This window comes from Vicia villosa, linkage group LG2 (assembly GCF_029867415.1).
Source record: "Vicia villosa cultivar HV-30 ecotype Madison, WI linkage group LG2, Vvil1.0, whole genome shotgun sequence".
Lineage (NCBI taxonomy): Eukaryota > Viridiplantae > Streptophyta > Magnoliopsida > Fabales > Fabaceae > Vicia > Vicia villosa.
The window spans coordinates 219106765-219125876 of record NC_081181.1 but is presented as its reverse complement, the minus strand read 5'-3'; the positions used below and the strand labels follow the sequence as shown (position 1 = coordinate 219125876).

The window sequence follows — 19112 nt, the reverse complement described above, 5'->3', positions numbered from 1 at the left end:
TCTTAAAGTTTAAATTGAAATATATATAATGGTAATCTAATCAAGCAAATCTTAAGCTTCATATTCACACATGGGACAGTATAAAAATGAAAATGCATTTGTAATGGTAAGAACAGTGGTGAAGGGAATTTAAATTTATAAAGCAAACAGATAACATACCGATGCAAGTGGATGTTGTCATTGCTTTGCTGCAGTGCAGCAGATGCTACATCTTACCAAGGTGTGAGAGTTTGGACAGTTTCTAGACTTGAGTCCATTATTGGTGATCTCATGCCCCTATAATATATAACTTATTTTCTATCAAGTGTAAGTACATGTGATGTGATGCTCTCTTTGTAAGTTTCATTTGTTAATATGCCAAAAAACTTGACAAATGAATAAATAGAGAGTATCAGACACTAAGTTTGGGATGGAAATCTGAATTAACAAAAGATGATGTAAATTCATCTAAACAAGCCATCCGAATTCTCTCAGGAGTTGCTGGACTATCAAGAGGAAACCAGTCAGCGCGCCCCATTTCAACTCTTGAAGCTCGGATGGCATCCTTTATGGCAAAGAACACAGCTGATGCTAGGAAAAACGGAGGTTCGCCAACTGCTTTAGACGAATGGATTGCCTTTACATTTGGATGACCCTGCAAGTTAGATCATACAACAAAATAAGTGAACATGTAGGTAGGTATCTTCAATTTCCGCAACCAGAATAGGCAAACAATCAAAATGTGATTCCCATTAACCTATGACTCCACTGAGCCATCGGGCTACATAGCACAATGGAATCACTTCAATTTGTATCACCCACACTTATCATGCCCCATATGGCTACCTCAAGAAAGAAGCGAAACATGTTTAGGATTCAGGAATATACCTTCAGAAGTGAGACGTTAAATTTCAAGGGAACGTCGTTTATAGAAGGAATTTTATAAGCTCCAGGTCCACAAGTGTTAAGCCACCCAGAGGGGATCCATTTATGAGCTGCATCTCCCCATTTAAGTTCCTCTAAAGCAACCCAACCCAAACCTTGAATAAAAGCTCCTTCTATCTGTGAGCATAAATAGCAATAAATTAAATATCAATATATTCTGCAATAATATATCAAACAAAATTTCCAAAAATAGGGAGGAAAAAATGAAAGTAGGAAATTGTAATTCAAAAGAAGTTTAGAGAGTTTTGAATGTTCTACAACCAGGAAGCCAACTTTCATCTTTACCCAAAAAAAGTTCATACAACCAAGAATCCAGAACCAAACATCCAGCAACAAAGACTTCCAGAAAACAGCTTTTGATTTTTATTTTTACGATTCTCATGAAGTAAAGCTAACTTTATACAAACAAACATTATGTTATCCTGGATTCCTGGTCAAGTAATATCTTGCAAATCAACTATAAGTCAACACAAGCATCTTGATTAAAAAATGATGAATACAACAATAAAAATTATTGATGCTAGAAAAAATGCATTTATTATTAAAATATAAGTAAACTTCCATATGTTATTTACTTTCAACATTCTTCAATTAGTTTAGTAGAATTCCTGTCCTCTCTTGTTTCTCCATCTTGAATAAAATTCCTCGCTTATTTAGAAATCAATAAAAAGTATAATGAACAATCATAAAAGAAAAGCACCTGTCCAACATCTATTGCAGGATTCAGAGAATAACCGAGATCCAAGATTATGTCTGCCACCCTGGTGTGAAAATCTCCAGTCAAAGTGTCAATTTCAACCTCGGCAAATGCAGCCCCGTAAGTGAAATACCTAAAAGGTTTTCCTTTACCCGTGATCCAATCAAAGCCAATATCAGGTGTAATATAAAATCCATGGGCAGAAAGGTCAATTCGCTCTGCATAGCATGCATTAACAAGCTGAAAACAACAAAAGCATAACAAAACGTTTTCAGCAGTATTCAACCACAATGCACTTTGTAACAGCAGAGACAATCACAAAAGCTACACACTCACACAGTCTGACATACATAAGCCATTTCTGTAATAGAATGGACTAATGTGCTGTTATAGACATTTATTGAGTGGATCACTTCATAGACTGAGAAGCAAAAACAGAAAATACAAGAATACCTCGCTAAAAGTGTTGAATTTATGTTGGGAAGCAATAGGTTCCATGCGTGCCATTATTTGCTCACATGCATCTAAAACCGCTGCTCCATACATATCAGAACTTGCAGAAGCCGCTGTTGGCGAAGAATTAGGAACCTAATTTTACGGCAAGCATGAAGACATGACAGCAATTTAGCATCAGAAAGAATAGCCCCAGATCCCATAAAGGGTAACAACAATGACCACAACCAAGCCTTTCCCCACTAAGTTGAGTCGGCTACATCACATGGATAAACTACGTCATAATGTTCTATCAACAAGACGAAAACCATGTTTCTATCAAATTCATTTATGTCGAAATCTTTCTTAATAGTTTTTCTAAGTCTTCCTCTACCTATAGGGTCTGATTACCTTCCGAGTGAATGAAACAGAAAAACATTGAATCATATTATATTAAAATTCTGAAATATAATCAGCAAGGATGCAAAAGACGTACTCTTTTTTTTCATCTTTGTTACACAACTTATCTAATTGTTTATAGCACAATAGTCTAGAACATGATAGCTGATATCATAAGTGCTTAATTGAATAGGCTAGTTGTGTTTTGATATGTACATTGAAAAGTACTTAAAAAATTGGAATCGTTAATACATAAGCAGTTATAAGATACTATAATTTTTAAACATAAAAAAAAAGGAAAATTAAACCATAATCAAAAATATACTAATAATTTATAAAATACCATAATATATTGTATTATTTTTAAAAATAATCACCAACCTCCATAATGCAAAATTATTATTTAAACAAAAACATTGCAAATCAAACTAAATACATAAAGAATAATAAATATAGAAAATGAAATGATTAAATAAAGACTAATAATTACATGTATAAATATATCATAAATGTATGACACTTTTCTTTTCCAAGCACTGTGTGCCAATATCGCATGGTATAAATAAAAATTGAATTAATAAAGTTATTTCAGTGTTAGGATAGAACGAACAGGACTGCTTCCTTAATTGAGACTACATGATGCATTTGGGTGAAGAGACGAATGTGTCCACACTTAAAGGAAATTAGAGGGGTTGGAGTGGATTTGTTGGAAACTTGGAATACACTAGAAAGTAGCACCTATGGAGTATGGGGTAGGGCTTAAAATTGTGAAATAAAATTTCAGTGAAAAAGGGAAGGCGTGATTGAACGCAGATCAGTTAAGTGTGTTATGCATCTGACATGCATAAGGTCCGCACAAACCAATAGGTAAGCTATTGGTCAGAGTTTATGAAGAGATGGTAAGCTTATGGGATAATCATAAAGATTTTTCATGAGTTCACCAAACACACTTACAAGTGGTTATGTAGTAGATAAGCTCAAGTAAGCTAACAATAAGCCAATTCAACCGGGCCCTAAATATAATAAGCCCTATCAAAAATTTGGAATGTTTATGAAGAGAAGAGAATCATGCGTGCATAACTTTCACATGAAAAGTTCAAAATATCTTTTTAAGAGTAACTTAGTACCTTATCAGTACTTGTATCTGATATAAAGACAGAACTAAGGGGGATATTGAAAGCTGATGCCGCAATCTGAGCCACTTTCGTATGTAAACCTTGCCCCATTTCCACACCACCATGGGTAACTAGGACAGTTCCATCTGTATAGACATTAACCAAAGCTCCTGCCTACAGTTGTTGAGAAAACATGCAAGCATGTTATCTCTGTTCTAAAAATGCAATTATTTCATAAATAAAATAGGAATATGAATAAAAACAATATCTTCAAGGAAAAGCAGAACAAAAATTATAAGTAATGTAGATCAATACCCAGTCACTTTCAAATGAATTTTGAAACAAAAGATAATAGAAGTGTGGCATTTAACCTATCAAGCTCTTACCATTTTTTGGTTTACAGGTTATTTTTTGCTTTACATTCTACGTTATTTTAACGTAGATCTTATTGTATTTAGTCACATTACTATCATCATGGGGTTTTTATTTAGGGTTGAGCTTAGTATGATAGAATAATCTAGCATATATAACCCTTACCCTAACGATGGTGTACTCAACCGTCATATTTTATATTTTCAATTTTGAATTGTTATGTAACCCAGAATCTTTATTTTCTGCCTCATACTACAATTTTTCCTACTCTTGATCATAACTATTAAGAAGTTTCTCCCTATCTACTTTCTTGGTATCAAGGGAGGTGCGATAAAGTATATTGGTACTTAAAGGAATAATAAACAAATTTTCACTATATGGTAATGTTTTAACCTATTTAAAAGGCACGGTGCTCAAGAGTTCAAATGAAACACTTATTCGAGAAAGCTTGATTACGGACAGTATAAAACTGAAGACAGAAAAGTTGAAGAATTGAAAAAATATTGAAACCAAATTAGGAGACATCTATAACAGATAAATAACCTCTGAACCTATCCCTTACAGCAGCTACCCAATCTTAAGCCAGATAATTGTTACCACATCAACATATAAAACAAAGTTGACACAATTCCTTCTAAACATCCCTGAATTACCTAGAATTTCAGTTGAAATCACTTTCTTTTAATTAAATAACATGATAGAATTCAGAATTTACCTGGTTCATAAGCTTCGTCGTAAAGGATATACCAAACTTAGTAGGAATCATAGCAATGCCACGCTTCCTCCAGCGGTTGTGAGTATTGAATTGGTCAACTTCTTCACGTGTCTTCACAAAGTCACAGGATAACTTCAATTCACTCCATAGCCGGGATAGAGGGCAGTGCTCAACTATCTGACCATAATGCAATATGGATCCTTCACCTTGAAAATTAATTTCCTAAAAAGAAACTTGGTTTAAGAAGATTGACAGGAAAATCCCACATTATGTACGATGACAGTAAAATGTCAAGTGTTACTCAAAAATGATAAATTGACAATAAACCAAAATTGTATATCTCACCCTTATCACTTCTGGGCTCATATTGAGTTCCACAGCAATCCTATTAATCCAGTTTTCAGTAATAAGCATGCCTTGAGGGCCACCAAATCCACGAAAAGCAGTGTTGCTAGGGAAATTAGTGAAGCAAACCCTTCCCATTATCCTCACATTTGGTATTTCATACACATTATCCGAATGAAACATAGCACGTTCAAGGATAGCAAGTGACAAATCCAGTGAATTTCCAGCATTGTTATAAATTTCAAGATCCAATGCAAGCAGCTTCCCTTCATTTGTAAATCCAATCTGAATCAAATAATGTCTCTATTTAATTACTCAACCACATCAATAAATAATGTTGATAATCAACTCAAGGCCTCAAACAATGGGCAGGAACATTTGGATGTAAGAAATCAAGGGTGGGAGAAACAAAATAAGGTCAATTAATTCTCCTGTGTCAAATTTACTTTCCAACATTTCATTCTTGTAATCTTTTTTGTTATTCAGAAAAATGCAAACACCTAAGACGCAAAAGCTACACCTCACTTTTATTTTTTTTTATTTTTGTGGGATTCAGGGAAAATTTTGCCCAACGGTTGGAGTTTCTTGTCACTGTAACTACACGGCAAAGGTTCGAATTGCGGAATCACACTCTTACAAAATCTGAGGTAAGGCTATTTATAACTGACTTACAATGGGTTCAACATCTTAGAAATTGAGTTAGGCATAACTCATTCTTACAAAACTAGCTTATAAGGTGAAGTTTGCCCCTATTTATAAACATATATATTCAAATCGTACATTGTCCGATGTGAGACTCTTAACATACTCCCTCACGCTCAACACTATTGGGCTCGGTGCGTGGGTGACCCGATAGCATAGCAAGTGGATAAATGGATCTTAAACTTGGTTTTGATATCATCTTAGAATTTGAGTTTGGCATAACTCATCCCAGCAACCCAACAAAACTGACTTGTAAAGTGAGGTGTGTCACCATTTATAAACATATATTCAGGTCCTAAATTGTTTGATGTGAGACTCTTAACACAACTCTTCCGGGATCCTACCACGGTGGGTTCTTTATAATGCCAAGATGCTTTATTTTTGTGGGATGTCACAGTCCTAGTTAACAAGTTGATAGTAGAAAATCTAAATTGAGTCGTGCTGAGAGGCTTTGGAATAAAAGGAATTTTGATTAGTAGGACTAGGAGGTGAAGGTTGATAAGATCATCATACTAGAACCTGTATAGTTTCGGTATATTTGATATATCTAACAAAGTGATGAGGATGTTGATGGCAATGTTATACACAGAAATTTGGAGTAGCACTTCTTTGGGAGAAAACTATGGAAACTCCACTCAGGTAATTTGATCATATGATGAAGGATCAAATTGATGACAATCCATTTAAATTGGGTGAATAAAGACCTAAGTAATTATTAAGAGAAAGTACTAAAAAGACAGTCAAATGGGCTTAAGACTGATAAAGTAACCCATTCATCTCAACACCAAGTAGTGGGATAAATCATGGTTGTTGTAAGAAAGCAAAACAAGGGCCAATGGGAGTCACTACTTGAAAAAGTAGGGTTTTAGACAGTCTATTATGTGCACCATATCAAACGTCACTCAGAAATATCAAGATATTATCAAATTAATGTTACAATAAATATTAATGTAGGATGGAAAATATGAATTAAATCTATCTATGTAACTAAAGCAATACCTTATACTTCCCTAGGAAACTATGGCGTTGCCCAGATATCATCATGTCTACATCTCGATCCAGTGTGATTTTCACTGGTCGATTTAATAGATAAGATGGAATCGAAGCTGCTGCGGCAATAAAAGCTGATCTTGTCTCCTTTCCCCCAAATCCACCACCAATTCGCTTTGTTTTGCAAACAACTTTTGACATGGGAAGACCTAGAACATGAGAAACATATTTCTGGTGCTTCTGAGGAGCCTGCAATAACACAATGATATTAACACAATGCAGTAACTTTTTTCAAGCCAGAGTTTATCAAATTGTCTAGTTTGATAATCCTTTTCAGTGAAGTTGTCATCATAAGATATAGTATGAATATCCCTGTGACCACCACCTCATAAGATGGTTTTTTCAAAGAAAAATTCTATTCCCCTGTTCAAAGAGTTTTAGATAACTGCTGATATAAAAACTTTTGTTCAATACCCATCTCAGTAAATTTCCCTTTATGTACCACATTTACTGTTGCACAGCATAAGCAAAAAATATTCAGTAGCTAAGAAAGATTAATTACACCAACGACAAAGCTTTGCCCATTAATATTTTTTACTTCTTGAACATCATTTCAGCCTCTCTTAAACTTTTCATAATGCAATGGATACAATGAAACATAAAAAAATTTAAGAAAACTTCAGTTTCCAAAAGATACATGTTATAAAGTTTAGGCATTCGCCACAAAATTGTGTAACTTACTTGAGTGGATGATATCATATGAACTTCGTTTCCACCATCTAATGTCCAAACAAAACTGCCGTGTGGCTCCAAATAAAAGTGTTCCTGACCTCCTATCTGAACTTCCCCTTCAATTATTCTGTCACACTTGCCTGACTGAAAACAGTGATCAACATCACCTTTATTCATATACTTTTCTGTGTTGGGATGAAAACTTCTAGCGTTGATGGCATCCTGTATTGACAAGATAGCTGGGAGCTCTTCATACTCAATGTGAACTTTTCTTGCAGCTATCTTTGCATTTTCATGAGTATCAGCCACAACAACTCCTATTGCCTGGAAAATAGATGTAAAACCAATCAATTAATAATGGCAAAAGGCTAATGCAAGACTAGATATTCCACAAGAATTCATAACCAATACGTTATATGCCATCCACCAACTTCAAGATTTGTTCATGTATATACCATAAATGAAAGACAATTATTAGCACGGGGTCAAGTAGGCATTCAGAACGAATGAGAATAGGTAGACACAATGAATTGAGAAATTCATCATGATACTATTTACTACGAGATCTAAGACTAAAAGTACAATTTGTTGTATAATTAGCTGATAAGATCATTGTGTAGAGTATTCTAGAGGCTCCAACTCTGTTCAGCAACCAGGTTTTGTAGGAATATAATTGTGTGAAAAGAATTGTAGGCAGCGCGTGCAGTGAACAAATAAAGAAAAGTGAAATGTGCGACAATTGAAGTCAACAAATGAAGAGACGTGAACTGGGACCACTTGAATAAGGAAAAGTAGTAACATACTGGTGTTCTTTGTATATGCTGAATTAAAATTCTAATATATAGACCGTAAAGTGTTGTATACCAAAATAATACAAGTTTCCTCACTAGCTCTAGCATGCAAGACAAGCCTAAATTATGAATGTACACAATATATATTGACATCTAATGCATATTTTATTTTTCTTTTCTTTTGTAAGTGACTTTGCAACATTTGCAAAGTGACTTTAACGGATAGCATGACACCATCCGTTAAGAACAGGTTCAAACTTCAAATGCCATACAAAGGAAGCAGGAGAATTCCATTCCCATCAAGCTCAGAATTATAATAAACAGACCAGAAGTGACAGAATATTCAGTAAGCTAGATACCTGACCCACACATGTGACATATTCCACGGCAAAAAGCTCCTCATCGGCAACAACCGCTCCAATCATATTATCACCTGGTACATCTTTCGCTAGAAACAAGCCCACAAATCCAGGTGAAGTCCTGGCCCCGGAATCATCAATTGAAAGTATTCGGGCATGCGGTTTTCTACTCAAAACTAAGACAGCATGCAAGCCATTTGGAGGCATTGGTATGTCATCAGCATATAAAGCTTCTCCTGTGACCTGAATGTAAGTTGTAAGAATCATTTAGCCAAGCATTCTACTAAAAAGAAAAAGACAATTTGATAAAGTGACCATGCAAGCCAAACCTAACTGAAAGATAGAGAATACCAATTGAAAACATGACATATAGGGAGAGAGGGAGAGAGACAGACACAGAGAGAGGTAGAGAGTGAAGGTAAAAAAGGATGCAAGCAATTAATATGTACAGCAAGTAACAAAACTAGTAAAACCTTGATTGATATGATTAGAATTTTCTCAGTGCTCTATATATGTATTAGCATTATTTTAGGACAAAACATCCATTATATCTTTCTTTTTATACATATCTGTGACAGCCTATATTTATTATGAGATTTGGTGTTTGTGTGTGTATTTACGTGATTATCGTCACTCTATATAATAGCATTGGTAATGATGCTCGATCACAAAATATAAACAAATTTGCGATGTGATTTTCCATTATAAGCTCAACGAACCTGAAGTCTTGAAGATAGATGAACCTCAGGAGAACCCACGGATGTCCCTTGTTTCATGATTTCATAGTCCTGAGATCCTGTAACTGGTGGGCGGTGGACTGAGTGCACTGCAGATAGATGGGATAACGGTATAGACTCTTTGATGCCATCCATTTGATGTGACACCCATAGAAAAAATTTAAAAAAGAAACTCAGAGTCAAAGATTTCCGGAACTCTACCATTCCACCAGGAGCATCATCCTTAATTACTATATCTTTTTGTAGAATTTTCAATGCATTTTTCAACAGATCTTGGTCCCAAATTTTATCAATGAGAAATTCCTTAGTTTTAATGGCAGAAAGTGAACATGGTGCCACCCCACCATAAACAATTGATGCATCGGCAACAACCCAGTTATCACTATGTTCCTGAAGATGAACACGAATACCAGCATTTACAATTGCAATATCATCATCCCTTCTATGGGACTGTTTAAATTCTTTCACAAACTCAAAGGTCTTATTCCATGGCAAGAATACTGAGAGCAAGATTTCATCATACGCCAAATCCACTTTGCGATAACCCAGGAAGAAATTTTCTGCCAGTACTGTTTTGATGTTTCCTTTTGAGTCAATAATTCGAAACTTTGCTCTAGCTGCCATCCAGAGAGGATTCAAGTCTGATATTGGGCTGGCAGTACATATATTCCCACCAATTGATGAAACATTTCTTATCTGTGATCCAGCAAACCATTTCAGTTGCTCAATAAAAGCTTTACAAGATGAAGTTTCATGAGCAGCTCGCTCAGTCACAACCTTCCTGAAAAAATTCAACAGAGTGGATAATCTCACTGCAGCACCTATTTCTATGCCATCATCTGTAGCATCCAAAACATTTAGTTCTGGCACATGCATTACAGAAACCAGAACTTGATATTGTAATCTTTTTAGTCTCATCTCAATTCCTACCTCAGTATTACCGACTATCAACTTTGCATTAGGATATTTGGCTTTTAAATCCAATACGTGTTGAAGTGTTATAGGCCGATACCACTTTAGCCCGCCAAATCCAGTCAAATTTAAGAAGGTTGGTTTCTTTAACAACAGTTCAGGAGGAAAAATAAGTTCCTTTTCTGTATATTTGGTCCCATCTACTTCATTATAGGAAGTAGGTTTATGTCTGTCAACACTGTCTACACATTTATCATTAACACTGTCTACACATTTATCATTTACACTGTTTAAATTACACGAACAGGGTTTCCCAGTTGATGGGCAAACAGACTGGCCTTCTTGAAGGCTCAATGAAGAAACGCCAGTATATAAGATATCACTAGTTTTGGCAAAGACGCGGAATGCTTCAATTATTGCTCTGTAACCGGTGCACCGGCATAAATTTCCAGCAAGACATTCTTCTATTTGTTCTTCAGTAGGCGGTGTTTGATTTGACCGCAATAATGCATACATGGACATAACAAAACCCGGTGTACAAAATCCACATTGTGAACCATGAGTACGAGCCAGAGATTCCTGGAGAGGATATCACACAAATATGTTCAAAGTCTTGATTACTAAATATAAATTTAAAATAATAAGATAATAAGCAAAGCCAATAAATAATCACAACATGAGAACCAAACATATAAAAGATATTTTAAACAATAGCAGTGCATCACCTGAATAGGGTGCAATCCATGTCTGCAGCTTCCAAGTCCCTCCACTGTAATCACATGCATCCCTTCAACAGAATATAGAGGTGCTAAGCAAGCATTGACAGCATAGTGTCTGAAAGAACGTTTTCAAACTAAAATCATAAGCTTGATTTAATACAAGAACGAACCGTTTCAAAAGTAATAGGAGCATTAAACACAAGCACAGCGTGAGAAAGAAAAACTTACAAGCTTTTCCTCAAATTTGTATCATAATGAGAGACCATAACAGTGCAAGCCCCACAACCACCTTCACCGCAGCCTAGTTTAGTCCCTGTAAGACCTACATCTTTTACACCAAAGAGAATAGAAAATTATAATCAGTTTAGCTTCTACACATATGATAAGAAAAAACAAAATTTAAATTAAAACCTGAAATGTAGGGCTGGTAATCAACCAAAATCAGCTCAAAACTAGTTCGAGACAAAATTTGCCAATTAACTCATTAAACTAATTCATGAACCAAACGACTTTAACTTAAGCTAAAAAAATGATCTTATTAAGTGTTTATCACATAAAGTGCTTATTTATAACTATTTCTATAACCAGAGATAAAATAGTCCTTATCAGATGTTTCCATAAACTATGATTATTTATAAACTATTTCTATAACCAGATATAAAATAGTCCTTATCAGATGTTTCCATAAACTATGACGAGAGTTTAGCGAAATAAGCTAAAAAAACTTATGGACATGTTATAGGTTGTTTGCATAAACTCGCAAACAATGCTTATATTAGAAGGTAAGTTCATATAAACCAATTCAAAAAGAACCCTAAATACAGCTTAAAAGTAAATTTCATGAAATGATTGATATGAAATTGAGTTATCTATATATTATCATTAATTTTGTGTGTGTTTGGTTCTGCGATGGGAAAAATTGGTTCGGAGTTAATTAATTATGATTAAAAGTGATTTGGATGTAAAGTGATTTATGTTTGGATACATTTATGTAAAAGTGAGTTGAACAACAAATTTCAATGTAAAAATCACATTTAAACTCAAAAACTACAAATTATCGCTCAAGTATAATCAATTTTGAAGCAGAAGTAATTCTAATTTAGAAGAACTAAACACCTCAATATCATTTCAGAATCAATTCTATATCTCTAGAAATAGGATACATGCCTTTGGTTCTGCGGTGATGATTATGAGTGAATTGATCACCTCTAGAAATAGGATACATGCCTTTGGTTCCGCGGTGATGATTATGAGTGAATTGATTTTGGTTAAAGTGAGTTGGATGTAAAGTTATTTATGTAAAAGCTTGTAGAATCAATTCCGAAAATAGAATCAATTCTACCAAGATCCAAACACCTCCCAATGATTCCAAAATCAATTCAACTTTTAGAATCTTCCAAAAGCTAAATCAAATATTCTTTGAACTCATTAGATTCATAAACTAGCTCAAATCATCTCTTTAAAGTAAAAGCTGAAGAAATCCGAACCGATTAAGCATGCTGATTTGAATTGAAGAAAACGAAAAGGAAAACGAAGTGCTGTGTAAAATTGAATACCTCTAAGATACTCAAGTAAGGTCAAATGAGCCAATCCATCAGGTAAAACTCTACGAACTCCATTAACGTATAATATAGGAGAATCGTTTGAAGAAACCTGCAAATCGTGTTCAACTTCATCGATCTTCTTCAATGATCCCATTTTCTTTTTTTTCTTTTTTTTTATCTGTTTGTTTATCTATGGTGTTATGGATAAATAGGAAATAAGTGACAGATATAGAAAATAATAAACTGTTGTGATTTGTGTGTGATTATTTTATTTAGGATGAAGACGAAAGAAGCCAAGTCAGAAGGTATCTTGTTGAGTTCTAGTCGTAATCCAAGTCTCTAGTCAAAAGGATGTCTCTCAAACTTACTCGATCCAAAGATAGAGAGTGAGATACTGAGATTGATTAGTTACAATCCATTGAATAAAAAGGCGGTAACCTAATCATATAATTTTTATTTGGTAATTTGGTAATGCATGTGTTATTGAATTAGTATTATTGATGATAAAAAAAATAAAATTGATTTATAAATTTAGTAAATAAATTATAAATATTTATCAATAAATGAAGTAAAAGAGAAAACATAAAAGTAAAAAATTAGAATAAAAGAAATACATCACAAAGCAATTATAGGGTACGAGGTATAACTTTCTGATAAATGTTTGGGTCTTGAGAGTGTTTTCCTCTCAAAGTCTTAGATTCGAAATTCGTTACATACAAATTGCTTATTAAAAAAAAAAAACAAAGCAATAGTGGTGAAAATAATTTAATAATTTATATTTTAAATATTTATCAAATTATTTTATATTTTAAAAAACTATATAGCAGAATTAAATTATTTTTATATTTAATAACAAATTCATAAGGTATATGGGATAATATTATTTTACGTGTGAAATATTTATATAAAAGTATTAAAAATAATAATTTACTTCTTAATTACTTGTTAATTCACGTGTTAATTGAAGAAAAATAAAAAAAGGTTAAAAGTGGTTTATTTATATTTCTCAGATAATGTTTATTTAATAAATTTTGCCATATTTTATGGCTAATAATTATTATTTTATTATTATTATTTATTACATGTGTTAATAATTTTTTCCATTTTGTAAAGTTAATTATATTATTATTTTATTATTATTATTATTATTTACTAATTAAATAAAAAGAAAGTGGGAAAAGAGGTTAAATAGTTACATGATTAGATCTTATACTATAAAAAAAATACTATATATAAAAGTCATTAAGTTAGCCAAGAAAGTTTTGAAGTCAAAATGAAGAATGATTTAGTAATTTAATTTATTAAATTTATTTTTTATTTTACTATTTTATTTTTAATCTAAGTATATAAAAGTTGCTAATTTTTTTTTGGAATCAGAGAAACTTTGCATTAATTTAAAAAACGATTAATACAAGGCGATCGTAAGGATCCAGCCCACCAAACCGATAAAACGATCTGCAAGGATCCAGCCCATCATCAATCGAACTATATGTGTTCTTAATTTCTCATTATACCACACTTTATAAACTATCATATCTATAATATTATCCACTATCTTTGTATTATCCACATTATTAACAAAGCACTTATCATTCTAATACTTCCAAACTCCATAAATAGTCTCGGTTGCAGCCAATTTTAAGATGGATGCCTTGTGTAACACCCTATTTCCCGACTCAATAATTAACTCAAATAATTCAAAAATAACGCATAATTCTCTAAGTAGGATGTTACTCAAACAAAATCATCATCCAGAGATGAACCATTTGTTTTTTAATAAAACCTTTCAATACGCATCGGGAAATTTTTATAAACTATTTGGCGTTAAAGACCTCAACAACAATTTCAAAATTAAACATGGTTCATCTCCAAAACAAAGGAAAGATATGCAACATAACATAAGTAAGGAACAATCAATTCCCCAGGTGTTACATATCAGAGTGACTCCACTGAAAGATTTGGTCGTCAGGCAACTGAAGAGGCACAACCTTGTCCTCAACCACAAGCTTCTACTCAGTTACCTGATGTGAGTGCACTTGCTCGTTAGATATTTTGCATGATGTCAAAACTAGGAAAGGTTTAGCGTTTCTGTACATAGGATGGTATCTCTGAGTCATCGTGTGCACCTTTGCATTAGGGATCTTCAAATACACTTATAACAAGTTTGGAAAAGGTACCATGCATCAAAAATCAACTTCATAGCTTTAAAAATCAGTTGCAAGTGTTAAAGATCAATTTTTGCTAAAAACACAAGTGTATGTGTCAACACATTTATTGTATAGGTTGACACGTGTGCTTCAATATTAAATCCTATAGAGTTTGTTTCTATGAGTTGACATATAACATGGTACAGGTCGACACATGCTACAAAATTTGCTCCTATGTGTTGACCCATATGTGTTTCAAGTCGACACATGCGTTGTATTTTTAAAACCTGTAACACATGTTACATACAGGTCGACACATGACCTGATATGTGTCGACACATGACTTATATGCGTTGACACATGGAGGTGTTTTTCTGAAAATTTGCATTTCTTTTCAATTTCTAAGCATTCCTTTTGCCTCAAACTTGCATTACTATAAATACTTCATACACGCATCATTTCAAAGTTGATGAAACTATAAATACATACAAAGATCGTTCATCATCTTCAACCTTTCATCTATGCACACACAATAGCAAATTACACATAATCATTTTTTGCTTTGGTGTCATATAGGCTAGGTCGATAACGTCCACTTTATGTTGGTGTAACTAGTGTATTAGGTTGAGAATCTTTGGGGTTTTCATCGGAAAAACGATGAGGGTTTTTCCTCCATGATCAAGGTGTTAATTTGGGGGTTTCGACAAGAGTTACACAATTGGATTCGATTGAGTGAACGACTTTGAAGATCTGGAGGTTCTTGCAAAAGAGTAGCGTGAGGCGGTGAATCAATTGGTGTCGCTACTGGGAAAAAACAACAGAGTCACCACTGAACTTTATTTATCTTGATAAGGGAAAGGAAATATACATCAAACCTCAAACACAGATAACAGATGGTCTCACAACCAAGAGAATGGTACACAAGTCGGTTACGCAAGGGAAAAGTATTAACACCCCTCTCGTTTGTAGTACTCCACAGAATTCACTCGTACTCTTTCGAATCAAAGGGTGTGTTATACTACTACTTACTTGATAAAGGTAAATTCAATGCATGAATGGATTAAAAAGAAAGGTTTTAAATAGTTATGCTCGCTAGAATTTTCTTGAAATCTATACCTATGTACCTCCACTATGCAATGGAGAAGTCAGAGCATCGTTGTTCTTCCCAACATTTTATATTTTTTATTTGTCGTGTGTTTTTAATGGATAAATGTCCTTATGGAACTTGCAATTGGTTGGTTTTTTGAATTCCTCAAGTGGTACTCTTAAGCAAGAGGTGCTTGAATACATTCACCCTTTAACTTTGAAAATGTTACAACATTAAAAAGTATTTTGAGTTTTTCATTAGGAAAAGAGATTTTAGTCATACAATATGCAAAAGAGAACACACAAGCTAAGGGGAATCTCAATCCTACTTGTTATCATGCGATGATGATCCTAAAGTCAAGGATACAAGGGAATACCACCTATGCTATCATGCATGAATTTCAATCCTAAGGTCTATCTCAATTCATCTTAACTTAGATGGAATTGAGAGATCCTAAGGGAGCATGTAAGTCACGGGACAAAGAAGAATGTAAGTAACAAATTCAAAGTAGAAGATAACAAAGTAACGTCTCAAGTATTTAACCAAACACCTAAGAATAAGCAACCCCAACTTATAGGTCACTACCTCATCTTGAGTACTTCACCAAGTCTTAAAGAAAGTCTAACTTAATAAAGAAAGGCTTACAACAAACACTTAGAGATTACTACTCCTCCTTGAGTACTTCACAAAGTCTCACTTAACAAAGTAAGGCTCCAAACTTAAAGGTTACTACCCCTCCTTGAATAGTTTACTAAGTCTCAAGGATAATCTTACTTAACTAAGTAAGAAAGAACGTAGGGGTTACTACCCCTTCTTGAGTACTTTACCAAGTCTTAAGTACAATCTTACTTAACCAAGTAAAAAACAACTTATAGGTTACTACCCCTTCTTGAGTACTTTACCAAGTCTCAAGGAATGCCCCACCTAATGACGTAAGACAACAAACAAGTGTTCAAGCAATAAGGTAACCACCTAACATGCATATGTCTTAAGCACTTACTAGGACTTAAGGCAAATCATGCTTAACTAAGCAAGACAAACACACAATGGTTCAATTAAGTTTAACAAAACTTAAAGTCATTCATACTTAACAAAGTATCATATAACCAACATGCTTTTAGGTGACAACCAACATGTATATCAAGTATTAATAAAAACTTTAAACAAACCAAACTTGGCAAAGCTTTGGAGGTAACAACCACATTTGAAGTCTAAAAAAACTTTGTCATTTTTCTCTACTCCACAAATTCAATGCAACATATTTGATACTTTTTGCCTATTATTAAGGTCACATGGCTTGGAGGCGTTTGATAACACAAGTCAGTTATTGAATCAATCATTTTCGATTCATACAATAAATTTCCCTTTTTTCTTATCTTTTGGAAAACCCTAATTTTGTCTCGATTTTGTATGTTATGGCCCTGTTTGGATTCTTTTACATAATTTTTTGTAAGTTATTTGTATGTTATGCTCTATTTATTCTTGATTTGTTTATGCTTTGTTTGGTAAGTTAATTATGGATTTGTGGTTAACCTATTATTTCAATTTATGTTTGTTTAGTTGATTAAAAATGATGTTTCTATTTGATGGATATTTAATTATGTCTCTTATTGATACATGAAACAATGACACGTTTTTCCTGCAAAAAGTTAATTCTCTTGATATGTTTCAAAAGCTTTTAAAGTCTGTTGATTGAGAGTTAATTTATGGGTTTTGATTAGTTTGAAGGTGGGTCTTATACATTTGTTGATGCAGTTTTTCTTCCAAGAAGTGTGTTAATGATTGAGTCAATGGCAAATGTTGTTATTTTATATTTTCTATTATTGGTTGGAGTATGGATGAATGCATCTGCAAGAAGAAGGATGGGTAGAAAATCACTCATTGTAGCAGTTTCTGGTATAGTGTTACCATTCGGAACGGAAGCACTATTCTCGATCTTTCTGATGAAAGACGGTGAGAAAGCCACATATGGAAGTTCTTTTATGTTAATTCTTGTTGTTGCTCTTTCAGTCACTGAATTTCCTATTCTTTCTAGAATTCTTGCAGAGTTAAAACTTGTCAACTCAAAGTTGGGAAGGGTTGCTCTTTCAGCTGCAACCATTAACGATATTTTGTCATGGATACTTTTGGCTATAGTTATTGCTTTAGCAGAAGATGGAACAATCCATGTGGATTTGTTTTATCAAGTGTTGCATTTGTTGCCTTTAATCCTTTTGTTGTAAGACAATAATCATGTGGATAATAAGGAAAACACCAGAAGTCGAATCGTTTAGTGATTTCTACGTATGTTTAATACACTGTTTAACTTTTAACTTTGTTTTCATTTTTGCATACATGAAACATGTTTACATTTTATTTTGATTGTCGAAACGATTTTGCCTAATTGTTTAGAGTATTCCTGTTGCAATTAATTGGATGAATAAATATTGATCCACTGTAATTTGGATGTTTATTATTTTTCTATGACATAGAGTGATACATTATTGATTGATATTGCTCAATTGTTAATGTTTTCTATTGAATAGCATCGAGTGGCACTTTTTTTTTGGTTTATCACCACCAGTATAGTCCAGTTCGGGGATCAGTTCTGGCATCAAGTGGTTCCAACCCCCTCCTGATCGCAGTTGCGGACGATCGAACTGTGGTCCTCCCTACCAAGTTCAGCGCCAATGGCGCATATAGCTTCAAAATAATCAACATAAATACCATTACTGGTGCTAGTGTTTAATAATCTGATAATGAAATCTGCAAATGTTTGTGATAATAAATAATTTGACAAATAATTCGATAATAAATAATCAACATATATAACTTAGTTTTTGATAGATTCGACTTCATTTCAATGTTTGTGTTGATCAAAATGTTGAATAAGAAAATCTGCAATTTTTTTGTTGTTTTTAATTATGCATTTTATTCTTTAATTAAATTAAATTTTTAATCTAATAAAAATATTTAAAATTATTAATACACTATATATATATATATATATATATATATATATATATATATATATATATATATATATATATATATATATATATATATATATATATATATATATATATATATATATATATATATATATATATATATATATATATATATATATATGTATTCATTACAAAATTCTTTTTTTTATTAAATTGTATGTTTTCAAAAATTTTGTTCTAATTTTTTAACTCAAATTTGTGTATAGACAATTTGAGAATTATCAAAATCCGAGCGTGTCATGTTCAACTTGGGAATGAGAAGTTAAATGCTAAAAAAGAACGGCCCAACAAAAACCCAACAAAAAGTCCTAGTCCCAGGCCCAAATACCCAAAAAGAACCGAGAAAAAAAGAGCAGTAAACAAAAAAAAAACTAACGTGGAAAGAAAGACACGAATAGTAGAA

The 19112-nt window shown here is 33.1% G+C and overlaps 1 protein-coding gene across 1 annotated transcript; it reads right to left on the bottom strand.

Moving 5' to 3' along the window:
• Nucleotides 1–156: 156 nt before the first annotated feature.
• LOC131653975 (xanthine dehydrogenase 1-like) lies at nt 157–12819 on the bottom strand. The gene is made up of 14 exons (XM_058924340.1): nt 12498–12819; nt 11170–11269; nt 10948–11056; nt 9293–10801; nt 8574–8816; nt 7433–7747; nt 6701–6940; nt 5000–5284; nt 4655–4876; nt 3580–3741; nt 2075–2209; nt 1625–1861; nt 868–1041; nt 157–634 (listed from the first exon to the last, which is right to left on the bottom strand). The coding sequence occupies exons 1-14, from the start codon at nt 12637–12639 to the stop codon at nt 392–394; spliced, it is 4116 nt and encodes a 1371-aa protein (XP_058780323.1). The 5' UTR covers nt 12640–12819; the 3' UTR covers nt 157–391.
• Nucleotides 12820–19112: the final 6293 nt, after the last annotated feature.

Coding starts and splice junctions, on each gene's coding strand:
- LOC131653975 (XM_058924340.1), bottom strand. CDS start 12,639: ATGGGATCATTGAAGAAGATCGATGAAGTTGAACACGATTTGCAGGTT. Junction 10,802..10,947: donor ATGGATTGCACCCTATTCAG/GTGATGCACTGC, acceptor TATCCTCTCCAG/GAATCTCTGGCTCGTACTCA. Junction 635..867: donor TTAACGTCTCACTTCTGAAG/GTATATTCCTGA, acceptor TCTAACTTGCAG/GGTCATCCAAATGTAAAGGC.